General features: G+C 43.0%; 1 protein-coding gene across 1 annotated transcript in view; it reads left to right on the forward strand.

The window, feature by feature from the left end:
• The window catches only part of LOC121571602 (BCL-6 corepressor), a 56,653-nt gene extending 35,798 nt beyond the window's left edge, over positions 1 to 20,855 (forward strand). Inside the window, exons 11-16 of the mRNA XM_045212122.1 lie at positions 2,312 to 2,587; positions 7,197 to 7,363; positions 7,551 to 7,696; positions 9,043 to 9,120; positions 19,432 to 19,576; positions 19,780 to 20,855. Of these exons, the coding sequence (XP_045068057.1) occupies positions 2,312 to 2,587; positions 7,197 to 7,363; positions 7,551 to 7,696; positions 9,043 to 9,120; positions 19,432 to 19,576; positions 19,780 to 20,254 (1,287 nt within the window). The 3' untranslated portion in view covers positions 20,255 to 20,855. The remainder of the gene's footprint in view (positions 1 to 2,311; positions 2,588 to 7,196; positions 7,364 to 7,550; positions 7,697 to 9,042; positions 9,121 to 19,431; positions 19,577 to 19,779) is intronic.
• The last annotated feature ends 460 nt before the right edge of the window (positions 20,856 to 21,315 follow it).

Raw genomic sequence — 21,315 nt, forward strand, 5'->3', positions numbered from 1 at the left:
TGGCATAGAAAATGTGCTCTCTCGTCAGGACACTGTTGTTCAGAGGAGCTAGCCATCATCACAGCTAACAGAATCACTTCAAACTGAAGCTGGAAAGACTGCAAACTAGCTGCACGTTTCGTTTGACCTTTTTTCAATTGACATTTCTTTTTATATATCCATAAAAATGATCCCAGCTGATTCATAATTTCGACTGGCTGAGAAACGCTGCCTGCCTGTCTGTCTCGTCCCAACTCCCGACCCCTATACGTTCATTACTATGGAACAGCAGGAAATATTATTTGAATATTGAAACAATATTGCAAATGTTGGAGAGACAGACGGCAAGGTTTATACAAATCTCCTCTGTTGAAAACTAAATGTTAGTCTAAAAGAAATGTGAGATAATGTCTAGATGCTTTTTATAGAGGAGATCAAGTTTATAAAGTGCTTGGCTGGGCTGATGAAACAGTGGATTGCGAAGTCAGATGGAACAGAGTAAATAGGCATTTTAATGTAATAGATTTAGCCCTTGGTAACTTGTGGAATAGACACTGGCTGGAATGTGGTTTTAACCAATCAGCATTTAGGATTAGACCCACACGTTGTATAATTGTAAATAATTGGTAAATATTATCCTTGTATTTCCCTGTTATGTTGAATAAAAAGTTGTGGTAATAATATGAGCTGGTTAGACAAAGAAAATCCATTATTAATTTGTTTATGCACATCCTAAGAAACATAAGACTAATAACATTTATTTTCAAAAGAATAGAATAGCATATTTTGAGTTTAATTATGTTACTGGTCTGTGCAGCCCATGGCTGCGCCATACAAATGAAATCAATAGTTCTTATTTTGTTAATTAAAGAGACAAGAGACACACTTGGACTACATTCCCCTGCCCTGATCAGTCAACAGGCCTATATTTTAAAGTAAGAATTAATAAAATGGAATATGCCAGAATAAAATAGAAATCATATTTTTTCCAAACAACTTGAGTGTCACGGCCATGTTGAACCGCTGTCATATAACAGAAAAGTTGTATTTTGTTCTCATTTTCTTTTGTCATAGAAGCATTAGAATCTGCTCCTTCCGATCATGTCAATAAATTAAAAATCTGATCTGAATGAACCTCTGTAGGATGATTTCAGAAAGTAGCTTTTTTGATCCACGTTGGATGTTGGATTCCCCCAAGCATTTTTGTGACAATAGGCAAGAACAGCTCAAGGACAGAACTACATACATTTAAATGGAGAGAATAAATGTAACCTAATTCTGTGAAGGACAGGTTTGATGTCGGACAACAATAGAATATTCATGATTTAATGCGTGCCAAAGATGGTAAGATGGAAGGCGACGTTTATACTGAGGGGTTGGCGGGACTTTTAAATACATTACCGCAATCATTACTAGGTCGGTTGGCAGAAATAAAAGTACAGGGCTTTGTTGCCGGCAATACCTTTCAGATATAAAGAAAAAGCAGCAAAAAGTTGGTGGCATGGTAAAATTAGCAGAAAACGTCTTGGTATGAAAGGTATCTTAGTGTGTGTGTGTATGTGGGTGGGTGTGTGTGTGTGTGTGTGTGTGTGTGTGTGTGTGTGTGTGTGTGTGTTAAGTGTGCGTGTTTGTGTGTGTGTGTGTGTGTCTGTGTGTTTATCTCCGGCTTCAAGCGTTGGGAGTGTGTGTTATTGTGTAGGTCAATGCCAACACTGTGTGAGTGTATGTGCATTCTTTACATAACGAGAAAACCCTGGAGCATTTGAGCAGTAGAGCACTCAATTACACACTCTCTCTCTCTCTCTCTCTCTCTCTCTCTCTCTCTCTCTCTCTCTCTCTCTCTCTCTCTGTCTCTCTCTCTCTCTCTCTCTCTCTCTCTCTCTCTCTCTCTCTCTCTCTCTCTCTCTCTCTCTCTCTCTCTCTCTCTCTCTCTCTCTCTCTCTCTCTCTCTCTCTCTCTCTCTCTCTCTCTCTCTCTCTCTCTCTCTCTCTCTCTCTCTCTCTCTCTCTCTCTCTCTCTCTCGCCCACACAGCTCACAGGAATGTGGTGGCTGAGTGTCTAAAGTGTCGGAGTTGAAAGGGAAAAAAGGAGAGGGAAAAAAAGGCTAGTTGTTTTCCGCTCGCACCGTTCCCATCCCTCGCTTCAGATTACAACAGCTGCTCCGACACGGAATTCCGCTGGGGGGGGGGGGCACACAGACACGTTGTGTGAGGGTACGGCTTCATGTGTGAGAGAGCGTTTGTCTGTATGTGTGTGTGACTAGCTATATCTGAATTGGTGTGTGTGTGTGTTCTTGCTAACCCCCTCCTCCTCCTGTCTCTCTCTTCCCCAGGTCAGTGAGCAGTGTGCTCGGAGGAAGAGACCCGCTTCTCCCCTCCATTACCTCGGCTCTCCGGTCAAGCCCTGTTCCCCCGCGATGCGGCCGCCCTCGCTACCCCCTCAGGTGAAGGGCTCTGGGACAGTCCCACTGGAGGGAGCAGGGGTGAGGAGGGCCCCGCCTGCTGAGCCTCCTGTGGTGCGGCCCATCCCCCCAGAGGCGCGGAGACTAATCGTCAACAAGAACGCTGGAGAAACGCTGTTACAGAGAGCAGCACGGCTCGGATACGAGGTAAGACAAATATTGTCTTTGTTCTCGCTCTCCCTCTCTCCCTCTCCTTTTCTCTCTGTTTCCTCGCTCTCCCTCTCCCTCTCAGTTTTTCTCCCCCCTCCTCGCTCTCCACCCCCTCCTTCCTCCCAGCGCTCTCTCTTCTGTCCCTCCCTCTTTGTGACTCACATTGTTGTTGGCACGTACACACAGACACATACACACACACACACAAACACTGAAGCACGTAGGGATCGTCGGGCTCACAAGCAGACTAAATGCTGCTTCACATTCACACACAGACACTCTCGCTCCTTTCTTTCTTTCTCCTCTCTTTCTCTCTCCTTTCTTCCTCTCTCCTCTTTCTCTCTCATCTCTTTCTCTCTCCTTTCTTTCTCTCTCTTCTCTTTCTCTCTCCTTTCTTTCTCTCTCCTCTCTTTCTCTCTCCTCTCTTTCTCTCTCCTCTCTTTCTCTCACCTTTCTCTTCCTCTCTAATCTTTTTTTTATTTTGGTAGTTTTTAACTCTTTCCCTGCTGGGCTGTGAATCTGGATTTTCCCTGCAGTGAATTGTGGGAATGTTGTATTTCCCTGTGGAATAATGCTCTGCTTAGGAATGAGGTCTGGAGAAAGGAGGGATGAGTGTGGCAGACTTACAAGGAGGAGGAAAAGATCAGTTCTTTTTTTGAACGAGTGTGCATGTGACAGTACTCCGATTGTTTTCAGCTTCTCTGGGGCAGAGACTAGCCCCTATATGTGTGTGTGTGTGTGTGTGCGTGTGTGTGTATGTTTGTGCTCCGTCTCTGTTGTGGCACAGCTTTTTCTGATCTCACACACTCCCGCTCCTTTCCCTGCTTTCCTTCCGCTCTCGCAATCTCCCTCTTGCCCTCATGCTCTCCTCCCTCGCTCTCACGCTCTCCTCCCTCGCTCTCTCTCTCTCCTCCCTCGCTCTCACGCTCTCCTCCCTCGCTCTCTCTCTCTCCTCCCTCGCCCTCTCTCTCTCCTCCCTCGCTCTCTCTCTCCTCCCTCTTTCTCTCTCTCTGTCCTCCCTCCCTCGCTCTCTCTCTCTCCTCCCTCTTTCTCTCTCTCTGTCCTCCCTCTTTCTTTGATTCTCCCCAGGAGGCCTACTTAGCCCCTCTTTTTCTCAGAGCCACACACATGCTGCAACTCGTGAACACACACCCACACACATTTCCCCCTCCCTCCCTCCCTCCCTCCCTCCCTCCCTCCCTCCCTCCCTCCCTCCCTCCCTCCCTCCCTTCTCTCTTTCTTTCTCTCTCTCTGACTCTCTCTCTGGGCTGTAGTTCATTAAGTGGGCTGTCAGTGACAGTTAGATTGCTGTTAATTAACCCCCCCGGCCCACTATGTGTGTTTAAAACAGACCCAGCCTGTATTTCTTTATAACCCCTGGTTTCATTTCCACAGGATTGCGTTGGTCCTCTCTCAGCGCCTTTCAACACATGCAGACTATGTGTCTGTCTATCATCTATTATCTCTCCTTTCTCTGCAGCATGTGTGCCTGTACAGCCGTGTGTGTGTCAGTCAATCTTTCTCTCTGTGTGTGTGTGTAATTCATCTCTGATGGAGGTGTCTTGATGGGGCTGTTAAATAGGTGCAGTAAGAAGGGTGGGTAGGGTGTGTGTGCGGTTGTGTGTGTGTGTGTGTGTGGCTAAGAGGTAAGCGCTGGGAGTATAATTGTGTTCTAATGGCCCTCTAATGTGCCGTGGTGACTGTGGTTAGCAGTGGCGGCGGCTGTTCTTCTCACACACACACACACACACACACACACACACACACACACACACACACACACACACAACCGGGCGCAGCGCAGCAGCGGGGCTCAGTCAGCCGGCTCGGCTCTGATTTATGCGTCTCTCTCAGAGCGTTTTTTTTTCTCCTTCCTCTCCTCCATGTGTCGAGGGGAAAGAAGGAGGGAGGGGAGGGAGGAGGAGAAGGCGGGGTTGTTGTTTGTGCAGCGGTCAGCGCCTTGTTTGTGTAGTCTCAGGTTCTCTCCTTCCCCCTATCCCTCCCTCCCTCTCTCTTTTTTCTCTCCCTCTCCATCTCAGGAAGCGCGTCTCTCACTGCCTGTGTGCGATAAGCCTGGGGCAGACCCCCGGGGCTTGCACACACACACACACACACACACACACACACATACACACATACATATACACACACACATACACAGAGCGTCTCACGCTTCTCACACGCAGGCAGAGAGACATGAAAGCTGAGACACACACACGCATATATACACACACACATGCACACACACACACACATATATACACATATACACACACACAGTGACCCAGTAAGCACACACACTAGCATACTCATGCTCCCTTCCCAACACTCACTGTGTCTCTCTCTCCCCCGTGCGCGCACACTTAACACACACACGCCTGGCATGCCCTAGCCAACACTCTGCATTCTGCATATTTCATGTTGGTTTAGTTTTGCCCTTCGTGCCGCTTCACATGAAAGCCCACTCTCTCTCTTCCTCTCTCTATCTCTCTCTCCCTCCCTTGCTCTCTCTCTTTCAGCATTTTAAATGGTAATGAGAAGAGACTCGGTGGATATCTTCATCTTTCTCTCTGGGCTTGGTCCCATCAGCTTCAGCTCAGACATACAGCCTCATTCTACATCCATACTGCTCAGCTCCTCACCACTGACTTATAGCCAGAAATGCTATAAATGTATTGCTATTTCTGTGTGTGTGTTTGCATGCATGTGTGTGATACATAGCTTTCCTTCTCTGTATGTGTTTAGCAGATTTCTCTGCCTCTCCTGTCGACTCGCAAGGCTTGGCAAGGGATCACACTCTGTGGTCCTGGCACACACGCGCACACACACACACACACACACACACACACACACACACACACAGAGAGAGCTGTTGTGATGTGTGGTGTGATGATGGTTGTGTGTAAGGGGTTAAATGTCTGAGGGATGCATTGATTGCAGTTGAGCGCAGGGAAGCATTCTAGAGAGGGAGATTAGAGGACAGGGGTAGAGAGAGAAGGAAGAGGAGGAGGGAGGGAGAGCGTCTCATTTTACTGCGGAGGAGTGTGTGTGTGTCTGGCTGTGAGCTGGAGCTCTCGTGCTAAGCTCCTCACTCTCTCACAGCGATATTAAACACGGCTCCAGAGGTTTAGCGCTAGGTTTCCGCCACACACACACACACTCTGAGACGTACACTCGCACACATACACACACAGCAAGAGGAGTCTTGGAGCTTGGGTACACTCCTGAGTCCATTTCCAGTTGGCAGAGCTAGAGGACTTCTATCCTTCTTCCTCCTCTTTCTCTTTGTCCTCTCCTTCCTCTCCTTCTCCTTCACTCTATATTCCCCCTCCTCTTCCTCCTCTGTTCATTCTCCTTATCTCCTCTTCCTCATTTCCCTTTCCTCTTTGTCTCCTCCACTCCTCCTGTTCCATCTCCACTACCCTCCTCCCTCCTCATCTCCTCTCTTCCTCTTCTCCTGCTCTCAGAGAGAAAGTGTATGATAAACACTTGCAGTCGACGGCTGTCCAAAATTAGCATAGAAATGGAAGTTTGGAACCGTTCCCTAGGTTCATATGAGTGTGTGTGTGTGTGTGTGCGTGTGTGCGAGGCACGTACGTGTGTGTGAGCGATCGTGTGCGTGTGCCAATGCTCTCTTTTTGAATGAGCACCCCCATAAAGACACATATAACCCCTACACTACCAGAACAAAGCTGTGCAATCGTTCCACTCAAGACTTAAGTTTCCACACACCGCTAGCGGTGTTCATGTAAAGCGTCAATGTGTCAGCTCCCTCAGGTTGGTTAGTAACAAGAGATGATGAACACCAAATGGAACCCAGCCCAACCCTCTCTGTGTTCCGTCTCTCATTGTCATAACCACATAATTGGTTCCAACTCCTGAACAGTTTGAACAGTTTTTTCCCACTCCACTCTACACTACCGGTCAAAGGTTTTAGAACACCTACTCATTCAAGGGTTTTCTTTATTTGTACTATTTTCTACATTATAGAATAATAGTGAAGACATCAAAACTATGAAATAACACATATGGAATCATGTAGTAACCAAAAAAGTGTTAAACAAATGGAATCCAGGTGACTACCTCATGAAGCTGGTTGAGCGAATGCCCAGAGTGTGCAAAGCTGTCATCAAGGCAAAGGGTGGCTATTTCAAGAATCTCAAATATAAAATATTTTTTGATTTGTTTAACACTTTTTTGGTTACTACATGATTCCATATGTGTTATTTCATAGTTTTGATGTCTTCACTATTATTCTACAATGTAGAAAATAGTAAAAAAAAAAAAAAACTTGAATGAGTAGGTATTCTAAAACTTTTGACCGGTAGTGTATCTGTGTGTGTTCTGATTCCAGCCGTAAGCTCTACAACAGTGTGTTCCAACCATGGCCATAGTTGAACGAACGACAGACAGACAGAGTTAGACAGACTAGCTCTATCTGAGTCATTGTTGTTGTCCCAATTCTGGGTTTGGATTCTTGCTGTGCTGTTGTGTGTGTGTGTGCACACGTGCGCGTTCTGTGTGCGTGCAGCGTGCATGTGTGTGTCCAGTTCTTTGTGGTGTAGACACACACTCATCTGTACCTCCCTCCCTCTGTCCTCTGCAGGAGGTGGTGTTGTACTGCCTGGAGAACCGTGTGTGTGAGGTGAACCACAGGGACTATGCAGGCTACTGTGCACTCCACGAGGCCTGCGCCCGCGGCTGGATCTCCATAGTCATACACCTGCTGGAGCACGGTGCCGACATCAACTGCAGTGCACAGGACGGCACCAGGTACATTCACAATGCCCTATACATTACACAGAATGATACAAAAACACACACACACACATCACACATAACACACATAAAGCCGTATACACACACACACTAATATGCAGAAATGGACACACACACAATGTGTATCTCATAATGTGTTTTTCCTTGAAGACAATTTTCATTCGTGTGTGTGTGTGTCCAGGCCTCTGCATGACGCGGTGGAGAATGACCATCTGGACGTAGTTCGGGTGTTGCTGTCCTACGGGGCTGACCCTACTCTGGTCACCTACTCCGGCCGCGGTCTGCTCAAGATGACCCACAGCGACAGCATGGAGCGATTCCTCACTGGTCAGTCACTAACTACTGTATCCCTGCTATACCCTTCATATACCCCTCATATACTGCTTCTATACCACATTATACCCCTCATATACTGCTTCTATACCACATTATACCCCTCATATACTGCTTCTATACCACATTATACCCCTCATATACTGCTTCTATACCACATTATACCCCTCATACTCCCTAGCCCAAAATCTCTTCACCATTTACATTCCTTCTCCCTCTCTTTTTCTCTCTCCTTTTCTTTCTCTCTTTCTTTCTCACAAACACACACATACAGACACGCTGAAAACAGTCCCTTCTCCCTCCCCACCCCCAGACCACCTGTGTGAGGGGATTCAGTTGGCCAGAGTGCGTGCTTTCTCGCCTATCTGGTAACTTAGCAACATCCGCTCTGTTTGCTTAGTGTACGTGCGGACATGGGCTTCTCAGAGAGCACACTCACTCTAGAGACTAGAAACAGTGTGTCTGTGTCTGTGTCTGTGTTTCTGTGTGTCTGTGTGTCTGTGTCTGTGTCTGTGTCTGTGTGTGAGAGAGAGACAAATGAGCTCTCTGTGCGACATACACATGGAGGAAGAAAAGGAACCACACACACACAGACCCCTAACAAGTAAAACCCAATTACCTCTGAGACAGACAGCCGACCTTGAGAGAGAAGGCGAGAAAGGGAGAGGAAGAGGCAGAGTGAGGGAGAAGACATAGAGAATAATGGTAAAAGAGAAACTCGTAGTGATACAGATTGAGTGTGCTATTCAGGTGGAGGTGGATATAGAGAAAGGCACTGGAGAGAGGTTTAGAATGATAGACAGAGAGAGCTACAGAGAGAGCGAGAAACAGAGACAGAAAGAGCAAGAGCAAGCGACAGAGATTGTGTGTGTGTGTACTCCTCCCTCCACCTGGTCCCACTCATCTGGAGGCCGTTAATCCCTCCAAACACACGCCATACGCCCAACGCGTCAGTACTGGCACTCAGCCCAGCTCTCACTTGCTCTATCTGTGTGTGTGTGTGCTAGGTTTGTGTGTGTGTGCGCATGCAGACGCTCCCAGTACTCACTGTGTCTAAATGCCTTCCTCTGTGTGTGTGTGCGTGTGCACACACATGTACTCAGGATGTGTGTGCCGATATCTGTGTGTGTGTGTTTCCGGATCTGTGTGATATGCTTGAGAGAGAGTGTGTGTGTGTGTGGTTCATTTTTAGCAGATTCCTGTAGCCTTGGCCTGAACCAAGCCAGCTATCTCTCTCTCTCTCTGTCTCTCTCGATCTCTGTCTCTGTCTCTCTCTCTCTGTCTCTCTCTGTCTCTCTCTTTCGCCTAAAATACTGTTTGTCCCTCTCTTCTCCCTGTAGATTATTTTGCTGACCTGCAGGGCCGCTCTGATGACGACCCAGTAATCTATTGGGAATTCTATGGCAGCGCTGTGTGTGGTGAGTTCAGTGCTGTGCCTATTTGTGTGTGTTTTGAGTGTGTAATATAACTCTGTGTATATACTGTGTATCTCTCTCAGTCCTTAGTGGTGTGTTTGTGTGTTAATCTAAATGTGTATCTCTCTCAGTCCTTAGTGGTGTGTTTGTGTGTTAATCTAACTATGTATCGCTCTCAGTCCTTAGTGGTGTGTTTGTGTGTTAATCTAACTGTGTATCGCTCTCAGTCCTTAGTGTATTGCTCACAGTCCTTAGTGGTGTGTTTGTGTGTTAATCTAACTGTGTATCTCTCTCAGTCCTTAGTGGTGTATTTGTGTGTTAATCTAACTGTGTATCTCTCTCAGTCCTTAGTAGTGTGTTTGTGTGTTAATCTAACTGTGTATTTCTCTCAGTCCTTAGTGGTGTGTTTGTGTGTTAATCTAAATGTGTATCGCTCTCAGTCCTTAGTGGTGTGTTTGTGTCTTAATCTAACTGTGTATTTCTCTCAGTCCTTAGTGGTGTGTTTGTGTGTTAATCTAAATGTGTATCTCTCTCAGTCCTTATTGGTGTTTTTGTGTCTTAATCTAACTGTATATCTCTTAACTGTCCTTAGTGTTGTGTTTGTGTCTTAATCTAACTGTGTATCGCTCTCAGTCCTTAGTGGTGTGTTTGTGTCATAATCTAACAGTTTATCGCTCTCAGTCCTTAGTGGTGTGTTTGTATGTTAATATAACTGTGTATTGCTCTCAGTCCTTAGTGGTGTGTTTGTGTGTTAATCTAACTGTGTAAATCAGTCCTTAGTGGTGTGTTTGTGTGTTAATCTAACTGTGTATCTCTCTCATTCCTTAGTGGTGTGTTTGTGTCTTAATCTAATGGTGTGTCTCAGTCCTTAGTGGTGTGTTTGTGTGTTAATCTAACTGTGTATCTCTCTCAGTCCTTAGTGGTGTGTTTGTGTGTTAATCTATCTGTGTATCGCTCTCAGTCCTTAGTGGTGTGTTTGTGTGTTAATCTAACTGTGTATCTCTCTAAATCCTTAGTGGTGTGTTTGTGTCTTAATATAATTGTGTATCTCAGTCCTTAGTGGTGTTTTTGTGTCTTAATCTAACTGTTTATTGCTCTCAGTCCTTAGTGGTGTGTTTGTGTGTTAATCTAACTGTGTATCTCTTAACAGTCCTTAGTGGTGTGTTTGTGTGTTAATCTAAATGTGTATCGCTCTCAGTCCTTAGTAGTGTGTTTGTGTGTTAATCTAACTGTGTATCTCTCTCAGTCCTTAGTGGTGTGTTTGTGTGTTAATCTAACTGTGTATCGCTCTCAGTCCTTAGTGTATCGCTCACAGTCCTTAGTGGTGTGTTTGTCTTAATATAATTGTGTATCTCAGTCCTTAGTGGTGTTTTTGTGTCTTAATCTAACTGTTTATCTCAGTCCTTAGTGGTGTGTTTGTGTGTTAATCTAACTGTGTATCTCTCTCAGTCCTTAATGGTGTGTTTGTGTGTTAATCTAACAGTGTATCGCTCTCAGTCCTTAGTGGTGTGTTTGTGTGTTAATCTAACTGTGTATCGCTCTCATTCCTTAATGGTGTGTTTGTGTCTTAATCTAACTGTGTATCTCAGTCCTTTATTGTGTGTTTGTGTGTTAATCGAACTGTGTATCGCTCTCAGTCCTTAGTGGTGTGTTTGTGTCTTAATCTAACGGTGTATCGTCTCAGTCCTTAGTGGTGTGTTTGTGTGTTAATCTAACTCTGTATCTCTTAACAGTCCTTAGTGGTGTGTTTGTGTGTTAATCTAACTGTGTATTGCTCTCAGTCCTTAGTGGTGTGTTTGTATGTTAATCTAACTGTGTATCGCTCTCAGTCCTTAGCGATCGCTCACAGTCCTTAGTGGTGTGTTTGTGTGTTAATCTAACTGTGTATCGCTCTCAGTCCTTAGTGGTGTGTTTGTGTCTTAATCTAACTGTTTATTGCTCTCAGTCCTTAGTGGTGTGTTTGTATGTTAATCTAACTGTGTATTGCTCTCAGTCCTTAGTGGTGTATTTGTGTGTTAATCTAACTGTGTATCTCTCTCAGTCCTTAGTAGTGTGTTTGTGTGTTAATCTAACTGTGTATTTCTCTCAGTCCTTAGTGGTGTGTTTGTGTGTTAATCTAAATGTGTATCGCACTCAGTCCTTAGTGGTGTGTTTGTGTCTTAATCTAACTGTGTATCGCTCTCAGTCCTTAGTGTATCGCTCACAGTCCTTAGTGGTGTGTTTGTCTTAATATAATTGTGTATCTCAGTACTTAGTGGTGTTTTTGTGTCTAAATCTAACTGTTGATCTCAGTCCTTAATGGTGTGTTTGTGTGTTAATCTAACAGTGTATCGCTCTCATTCCTTAGTGGTGTGTTTGTGTCTTAATCTAACTGTGTATCTCAGTCCTTAGTGGTGTGTTTGTGTGTTAATCTAACTGTGTATCACTCTCAGTCCTTAGTGGTGTGTTTGTGTGTTAATCTAACTGTGTATCGCTCCCAGTCCTTAGTGGTGTGTTTGTGTGTTAATCTAACTGTGTATCACTCTCAGTCCTTAGTGGTGTGTGTGTGTGTGTTAATCTAACTGTGTATCACTCTCAGTCCTTAGTGGTGTGTTTGTGTGTTAATCTAACTGTGTATCGCTCTCAGTCCTTAGTGGTGTGTTTGTATGTTAATCTAACTGTGTATCTCCCTCAGTCCTTAGTGGTGTGTTTGTGTGTTAATCTAACTGTGTATCGCTCTCAGTCCTTAGTGGTGTGTTTGTGTGTTAATCTAACTGTGTATCGCTCTCAGTCCTTAGTGTATCGCTCACAGTCCTTAGTGGTGTGTTTGTGTCTTAATATAATTGTGTATCTCAGTCTTTAGTGGTGTTTTTGTGTCTTAATCTAACTGTTTATCTCAGTCCTTAGTGGTGTGTTTGTGTGTTAATCTAACAGTGTATCGCTCTCATTCCTTAATGGTGTGTTTGTGTCTTAATCTAACTGTGTATCTCAGTCCTTTATTGTGTGTTTGTGTGTTAATCGAACTGTGTATCGCTCTCAGTCCTTAGTGGTGTGTTTGTGTCTTAATCTAACGGTGTGTCTCAGTCCTTAGTGGTGTGTTTGTGTGTTAATCTAACTCTGTATCTCTTAACAGTCCTTAGTGGTGTGTTTGTGTGTTAATCTAACTGTGTATCGCTCTCAGTCCTTAGTGGTGTGTTTGTGTGTTAATCTAACTGTGTATCACTCTCAGTCCTTAGTGGTGTGTTTGTGTGTTAATCTATATGTGTTTTGTTCTCAGTCCTTAGTGGTGTGTTTGTATGTTAATCTATATGTGTTTTGCTCTCAGTCCTTAGTGGTGTGTTTGTGTGTTACTCTAACTGTGTATCTTTCTCAGTCCTTAGTGGTGTGTTTGTGTGTTAATCCAACTGTGTATCTTTCTCAGTCCTTAGTGGTGTGTTTGTGTATTAATCTAGCTGTGTATCTCTCTCAGTCCTTAGTGGTGTATTTGTGTGTTAATCTAACTGTGTATCTCTCTCAGTCCTTAGTGATCTGTTTGTGTGTTAATCTATATGTGTTTTGCTCTCAGTCCTCAGTGGTGTGTTTGTTTGTTAATCTAGCTGTGTATCTCTCTCAGTCCTTAGTGGTGTGTTTGTGTGTTAATCCAATTGTGTATCGCTCTCAGTCCTCAGTGGTGTGTTTGTTTGTTAATATAACTGTGTATCGCTCTCAGTCCTTAGTGGTGTGTTTGTGTTAATCTAACTGTGTATCTCTCTCAGTCCGTAATGGTGTGTTTGTGTCTTAATTTAACTGTGTATCTCAGTCCTTAGTGGTGTGTTTGTGTTACTCTAACTGTGTATGTCTCTCAGTCCTTAGTGGTGTTTTTGTGTCTTAATCTAATTGTGTATCTCAGTCCTTAGTGATGTGTTTGTGTGTTAATCTAACTGTGTATCGCTCTCAGTCCTTAGTGGTGTGTTTGTCTTAATATAATTGTGTATCTCAGTACTTAGTGGTGTTTTTGTGTCTAAATCTAACTGTTGATCTCAGTCCTTAATGGTGTGTTTGTGTGTTAATCTAACAGTGTATCGCTCTCATTCCTTAGTGGTGTGTTTGTGTCTTAATCTAACTGTGTATCTCAGTCCTTAATGGTGTGTTTGTGTGTTAATCTAACAGTGTATCTCTCTCAGTCCTTAGTGGTGTTTTTGTGTCTTAATCTAATTGTGTATCTCAGTCCTTAGTGATGTGTTTGTGTTAATCTAACTGTGTATCGCTCTCAGTCCTTAGTGGTGTGTTTGTGTGTTACGCTAATTGTGTATCTCTCTCAGTCCTTAGTGGTGTGTTTGTGTGTTAATCTAACAGTGTATCGCTCTCATTCCTTAGTGGTGTGTTTGTGTCTTAATCTAACTGTGTATCTCAGTCCTTTTTGGTGTGTTTGTGTGTTAATCAAACTGTGTATCGCTCTCAGTCCTTAGTGGTGTGTTTGTGTGTTAATCCAATTCTGTATCGCTCTCAGTCCTTAGTGGTGTGTTTGTGTGTTAATCTAACTGTGTATCGCTCTCAGTCCTTAGTGTATCGCTCACAGTCCTTAGTGGTGTGTTTGTCTTAATATAATTGTGTATCTCAGTACTTAGTGGTGTTTTTGTGTCTCAATCTAACTGTTTATCTCAGTCCTTAATGGTGTGTTTGTGTGTTAATCTAACAGTGTATCGCTCTCATTCCTTAGTGGTGTGTTTGTGTCTTAAACTAATTGTGTATCTCAGTCCTTAGTGATGTGTTTGTGTTAATCTAACTGTGTATCGCTCTCAGTCCTTAGTGGTGTGTAAGTGTGATAATCTAATTGTGTATCTCTCTCAGTCCTTAGTGGTGTTTTTGTGTCTTAATCTAGCGGTGTGTCTCAGTCCTTAGTGGTGTGTTTGTGTGATACTCTAATTGTGTATCTCTCTCAGTCCTTAGTGGTGTGTTTTTGTGTTAATCTAACTGTGTATCTCACTCAGTCCTTAGTGGTGTGTTTGTGTGTTAATCTAACTATGTATCGCTCTCAGTTGTTAGTGGTGTGTTTGTGTGTTAATCTAACTGAGTATCTCTCTCAGTCTTTAGGTGTGTGTTTGTGTGTTAATCTAACTGTGTATCGCTCTCAGTCCTTAGTGGTGTGTTTGTATGTTAATCTATATGTGTTTTGCTCTCAGTCCTTAGTGGTGTGTTTGTATGTTAATCCAATTGTGTATCGCTCTCAGTCCTCAGTGGTGTGTTTGTTTGTTAATCTAACTGTGTATTGCTCTCAGTCCTTAGTGGTGTGTTTGTGTGTTAATCCAACTGTGTATCTCTCTCAGTCCTCATTGGTGTGTTTGTGTGTTAATCTAACTGTGTATCTCTCTCAGTCCTTAGTGGTGGGTTTATGTGTTAATCTAACTGTGTATCTCTCTCAGTCCTTAGTGGTGGGTTTGTGTGTTAATCTAACTGTGTATCTCTCTCAGTCCTTAGTGGTGTGTTTGTGTGTTAATCTAACTGTGTATCGCTCTCAGTCTTTAGTGGTGTGTTTGTATGTTAATCTAAATGTGTTTTGCTCTCAGTCCTTAGTGGTGTGTTTGTGTGTTAATCCAATTGTGTATCTCTCTCAGTTCTCAGTGGTGTTTGTTTGTTAATCTAACTGTGTATCGCTCTCAGTCCTTAGTGGTGTGTTTGTGTGTTAATCTAACTGTGTATCTCTTAACAGTCCTTAGTGATGTGTTTGTGTGTTTATCTAACTGTGTATCACTCTCAGTCCTTAGTGGTGTGTTTGTGTGTTTATCTAACTGTGTATCACTCTCAGTCCTTAGTGGTGTGTTTTTGTGTTAATCTAACTGTGTATCTCACTCAGTCCTCAGTGGTGTTTGTTTGTTAATCTAACTGTGTATCTCTCTCAGTCCTTAGTGGTGTGTTTGTGTGTTAATCTAACTGTGTATCGCTCTCAGTCCTTAGTGGTGTGTTTGTGTCTTAATCTAAATTTGTATCGCTCTGTCCTTAGTGGTGTGTTTGTGTGTTAATCTAACTGTGTATCTCTCTCAGTCCTTAGTGGTGTGTTTGTGTGTTAATCCAATTGTGTATCGCTCTCAGTCCTCAGTGGTGTGTTTGTTTGTTTATCTAGCTGTGTATCGCTCTCAGTCCTTAGTGGTGTGTTTGTGTGTTAATCTAACTGTGTATCGCTCTCATTCCTTAGTAGTGTATTTGTGTGTTAATCTAACTGTGTATCTCAGTCCTTTATGGTGTGTTTGTGTTACTCTAACAGTGTATCGCTCTCAGTTGTTAGTGGTGTGTTTGTGTGTTAATCTAACTGAGTATCTCTCTCAGTCCTTAGTAGTGTATTTGTGTGTTAATCTAACTGTGTATATCTCTCAGTCCTTAGTGGTATGTTTGTGTGTTAATCTAACGGTGTATCGCTCTCAGTCCTTAGTGGTGTGTTTGTATGTTAATCTATATGTGTTTTGCTCTCAGTCCTTAGCGGTGTGTTTGTATGTTAATCCAATTGTGTATCGCTCTCAGTCCTCAGTGGTGTGTTTGTGTGTTAATCTAACTGTGTATCTCTCTCAGTCCTTAGTGGTGGGTTTGTGTGTTAATCTAACTGTGTATCTCTCTCAGTCCTTAGTGGTGGGTTTGTGTGTTAATCTAACTGTGTTTCTCTCTCAGTCCTTAGTGGTGTGTTTGTTTGTTAATCTAACTGTGTATCGCTCTCAGTCTTTAGTGGTGTGTTTGTATGTTAATCTAAATGTGTTTTGCTCTCAGTCCTTAGTGGTGTGTTTGTGTGTTACTCTAACTGTGTATCTCTCTCAGTCCTTAGTGGTGTGTTTGTGTGTTAATCTAACTGTGTATCTCTCTTAGTCCTTAGTGGTGTTTTTGTGTGTTAATCTAACTGTGTATCTCTCTCAGTCCTTAGTTGTGTGTTTGTGTGTTAATCCAATTGTGTATCTCTCTCAGTCCTTAGTCCTTAGTGGTGTGTTTGTGTGTTAATCCAATTGTGTATCGCTCTCAGTCCTCAGTGATGTGTTTGTGTGTTAATCTAACTGTGTATCGCTCTCAGTCCTTAGTGGTGTGTTTGTGTTAATCTAACTGTGTATCTCTCTTAGTCCTTGGTGGTGTGTTTGTGTGTTAATCTAACTGTGTATCTCTCTCAGTCCTTAGTGGTGTGTTTGTGTGTTAATCTAACTGTGTATCTCACTCAGTCCTTAGTGGTGTGTTTGTGTGTTAATCCAATTGTGTATCTCTCTCAGTTCTCAGTGGTGTTTGTTTGTTAATCTAACTGTGTATCGCTCTCAGTCCTTAGTGGTGTGTTTGTGTGTTAATCTAACTGTGTATCTCTTAACAGTCCTTAGTGATGTGTTTGTGTGTTTATCTAACTGTGTATCGCTCTCAGTCCTTAGTGGTGTGTTTGTGTGTTTATCTAACTGTGTATCACTCTCAGTCCTTAGTGGTGTGTTTGTGTGTTAATCTAACTGTGTATCTCTCTTAGTCCTTAGTAGTGTGTTTGTGTGTTAATCTAACTGTGTATCTCTCTCAGTCCTTAGTTGTGTGTTTGTGTGTTAATCCAATTGTGTATCGCTCTCAGTCCTTAGTGGTGTGTTTGTGTCTTAATCTAAATTTGTATCGCTCTGTCCTTAGTGGTGTGTTTGTGTGTTAATCTAACTGTGTATCTCTCTCAGTCCTTAGTGGTGTGTTTGTGTGTTAATCCAATTGTGTATCGCTCTCAGTCCTCAGTGGTGTGTTTGTTTGTTTATCTAGCTGTGTATCGCTCTCAGTCCTTAGTGGTGTGTTTGTGTGTTAATCTAACTGTGTATCGCTCTCATTCCTTAGTAGTGTATTTGTGTGTTAATCTAACTGTGTATCTCAGTCCTTTATGGTGTGTTTGTGTGTTACTCTAACAGTGTATCGCTCTCAGTTGTTAGTGGTGTGTTTGTGTGTTAATCTAACTGAGTATCTCTCTCAGTCCTTAGTAGTGTATATTTGTGTTAATCTAACTGTGTATATCTCTCAGTCCTTAGTGGTATGTTTGTGTGTTAATCTAACGGTGTATCGCTCTCAGTCCTTAGTGGTGTGTTTGTATGTTAATCTATATGTGTTTTGCTCTCAGTCCTTAGCGGTGTGTTTGTATGTTAATCCAATTGTGTATCGCTCTCAGTCCTCAGTGGTGTGTTTGTGTGTTAATCTAACTGTGTATCTCTCTCAGTCCTTAGTGGTGGGTTTGTGTGTTAATCTAACTGTGTATCTCTCTCAGTCCTTAGTGGTGGGTTTGTGTGTTAATCTAACTGTGTATCTCTCTCAGTCCTTAGTGGTGTGTTTGTTTGTTAATCTAACTGTGTATCGCTCTCAGTCTTTAGTGGTGTGTTTGTATGTTAATCTAAATGTGTTTTGCTCTCAGTCCTTAGTGGTGTGTTTGTGTGTTACTCTAACTGTGTATCTCTCTCAGTCCTTAGTGGTGTGTTTGTGTGTTAATCCAATTGTGTGTTTGTGTGTTAATCCAATTGTGTATCGCTCTCAGTCCTCAGTGGTGTTTGTTTGTTAATCTAACTGTGTATCTCTCTCAGTCCTTAGTGGTGTGTTTGTGTGTTAATCTAACTGTGTATCTCTCTTAGTCCTTAGTGGTGTTTTTGTGTGTTAATCTAACTGTGTATCTCTCTCAGTCCTTAGTTGTGTGTTTGTGTGTTAATCCAATTGTGTATCTCTCTCAGTCCTTAGTGGTGTGTTTGTGTGTTAATCCAATTGTGTATCGCTCTCAGTCCTCAGTGATGTGTTTGTGTGTTAATCTAACTGTGTATCGCTCTCAGTCCTTAGTGGTGTGTTTGTGTGTTAATCTAACTGTGTATCTCACTCAGTCCTTAGTGGTGTGTTTGTGTGTTAATCTAACTATGTATTGCTCTCAGTTCTTAGTGGTGTGTTTGTGTGTTAATCTAACTGAGTATCTCTCTCAGTCCTTAGTGGTGTATTTGTGTGTTAATCTAACTGTGTATCTCTCTCAGTGCTTAGTGGTCTGTTTGTGTGTTAATCTAACTGTGTATCGCTCTCAGTCCTTAGTGGTGTGTTTGTACGTTAATCTATATGTGTATCTCTCTCAGTCCTTAGTGGTGGGTTTGTGTGTTAATCCAATTGTGTATCGCTCTCAGTCCTTAGTGGTGTGTTTGTCTTAATCTAACTGTGTATCTCTCTCAGTCCTTAGTGGTGTGTTTGTCTTAATCTAACTGTGTATCTCTCTCAGTCCTTAGTGGTGTGTTTGTGTGTTAATCTAACTGTGTATCGCTCTCAGTCCTTAGTGGTGTGTTTGTGTTTTAATCCAACTGTGTATCTTTCTCAGTCCTTAGTGGTGTGTTTGTGTGTTAATCTAAATGTATTTTGCTCTCAGTCCTTAGTGGTGTGTTTGTGTGTTACTCTAACTGTGTATCTCTCTCAGTCCTTAGTGGTGTGTTTGTGTTAATCTAACTGTGTATCTCTCTCAGTCCTTAGTGGTGTGTTTGTCTTAATCTAACTGTGTATCTCTCAGTCCTTAGTGGTGTGTTTGTGTGTTAATCTAACTGTGTATCTCTCTCAGTCCCTAGTGGTGTGTTTGTGTTTTAATCCAATTGTGTATCGCTCTCAGTCCTCAGTGGTGTGTTTGTTTGTTAATCTAATTGTGTATCGCTCTCAGTCCTTAGTGGTATGTTTTTTGTGTTAATCTAACTGTGTATCTCTCTCAGTCCTTAGTTGTGTGTTTGTGTGTTAATCTAACTGTGTATCTCTCTCAGTCCTTAGGTGTGTGTTTGTGTCTTAATCTAACTGTGTATCTCAGTCCTTGTTTGTGTGTTAATCTAACTGTGTATATCTCTCAGTCCTTAGTAGTGTGTTTGTGTGTTAATCTAACTGTGTATCTCTCTCAGTCCTTAGTGGTGTGTTTGTGTGTTAATCTAACTGTGTATCTCTCTCAATCCTTAGTGGTGTGTTTGTGTGTTAATCTAACTGTGTATCTCTCTGTCCTTAGTGGTGTGTTTGTGTGTTACTCTAACTTTGTATCTCTCTCAGTCCTTAGTGGTGGGTTTGTGTCTTAATCGAACTGTGTATCTCAGTCCTTACTGGTGTGTTTATGTGTTAATCTAACTGTGTATCTCTTAACAGTCTTTAGTGGTGTGTTTGTGTGTTCTTCTAACTGTGTATCGCTCTCAGTCGTTAGTCGTGTGTTTGTATGTTAATCTAACTGTGTATCGCTCTGTCGTTAGTGGTGTGTTTGTGTGTTAATCTAACTGTGTATTGCTCTCAGTCCTTAGTGGTGTGTTTGTGTGTTAATCTAACTGTGTCGCTCTCAGTCCTTAGTGGTGTGTTTGTGTGTTAATCCAACTGTGTATCTCTCTTTCTGTTTCTCAGAGTCATTAGAGGAGGGCAGTGTGTGTGACGTACTGACGGACCCCCCAGGGCCGGAGGACGAGGACAGGAGGGAGCTCTTTGAGTTTGAGTTCTCCGACCGACCCCTCCTCCCCTGCTACAACATCCAGGTGTCCCTGTCGCAGGGGTGAGTACAAACACACATAGATCAATCTGATTGGATAGAAGGAGTGGAAGAGGGAAGGAGGAATACAGAGTGGTACAGAATAAGAGAGAGAGAGAGTTTGATGAAAGTTACAGTTAAACCAAGACCATTTATTCAACTATTTTGTGTGATTCCCTGTGGTGCCTTATCTAACCCTCTCTCACCCGCTCCCTTCTCCTCCTCAGGCCCAGGAACTGGCTTCTCTTCTCAGATGTTCTCCAGCGGCTGCGGATGTCTGCCCGTTCCTTCCGCTCCTCCTTCCCCCACATGGAGGTGGTGACGATGGCCGAGGCAGAGTTTTACCGCCAGGCATCTCTTTCCCAGCTCTTCTCCTGCCCAGACGAGCTGGAGGGCTTCCAGCCAGACAGCAAGGAGCTTCTGGACCTGGTGGAGGGGAGCGCTGAGCTGGCCGCTCTGCTGGGTTCCACCCTGGAGTGCCTGGACGAACGCTGGGACGAACTCTCGGAGGCTAATGATAATGTTGACGCTAAGGCTAATGTCAATGGGAACATTAGGGCAATGGCTAATGCTAACAGTATCATTAACGCTAAGGCTAATGTCAATGGGAACATTAGGGCTATGGCTAAAGGTAACATTAGTGCTAAGACTAATGGTAGCGCTCATGTTAAAGCTAAGGCTAACGCTAACAGGAGGTCGTGACCCCTGACCCTGAACTTTGACCCTGAATTCTGAATCCCTGCTCTACAGTGGGGGTTTAAAATGGGTGAATGAATAAGACCCCTGCCCTGAGATCTGAGATTGAACTCCTGGTTGTACCGGTGGGCTGGACAGAGGACAGATAGAGCAGCAGAGACTGAATATGTCTGTCCTTCAAGTGAAGATGGAGAGGCGACTGTAACTTAACAATGGTCTTATTTTTTATAAATGTATTAATATATCTATAAATATATAAATATATCTGGAAATGTTTTCTCGATTTCTATCCTGCAATTGTGTGAGTGTGTTTGTGTTGTCATGAATGGAAGGTTGTGTGCAGAGGCGTAATGCCCATGGCACAGGGGCATGTTCCTCCTCAGATTTGTCCTGTTAAAAAATAAATACAAATTGCATTAATTTATTATTCTTTTTTTCTCTGTAGTACTGGCCACTTGGCAGTTTTATGAAGTTGGCTTTACCTAGTCCAAAAAGGTTCTCAATCTCCCAACTTCATTACTCGCTACCAAGAAACCATTTCAGGCTATCAATCAAATTAGAGTAGCTAGCTTGTCTAACTATCTTAGCTGGCATGCCTGCTGGCAAGGTTGGTAGACTTTAGGAAAGCAAGCAATAACTAAATGCACTGAATAAGAATCACATTCCTTTCAATCTTTTAACCAGATTTTAGCAGAGATGCAGAGCAGCATATTTAGTTTCTTTAAAAAAAGAACCACCAGTCAGGAGGATACAGATGGCTCAAGAGCTATGCTGAAAAAATTGACATTTTTTTGTTTTTACATAGAATTAAGCATAATGATTATGGCTCTAGATTTCAGAAAATAGCTGTTTCAGGTGTTTGAAAAATGCTAAATTCTCCAACTTCAGGACAGGGGGGGCCTAGCCCCCCTCGGAACTCTCCTCAGATTTTTGGGGTGCAAGACGCCCCTGGTTGTGTCTGTACAGTATGTGTGTTAAACAGTACATTATGTGTGTGTCAGTTTATATGGAAGTGTGTGTACTGTACAGTCTGAGCACTGAGGCTGCGCTTTTGAATGTGACATTTT

Source organism: Coregonus clupeaformis, chromosome 40 (genome assembly GCF_020615455.1).
Source record: "Coregonus clupeaformis isolate EN_2021a chromosome 40, ASM2061545v1, whole genome shotgun sequence".
Classification (NCBI taxonomy): domain Eukaryota; kingdom Metazoa; phylum Chordata; class Actinopteri; order Salmoniformes; family Salmonidae; genus Coregonus; species Coregonus clupeaformis.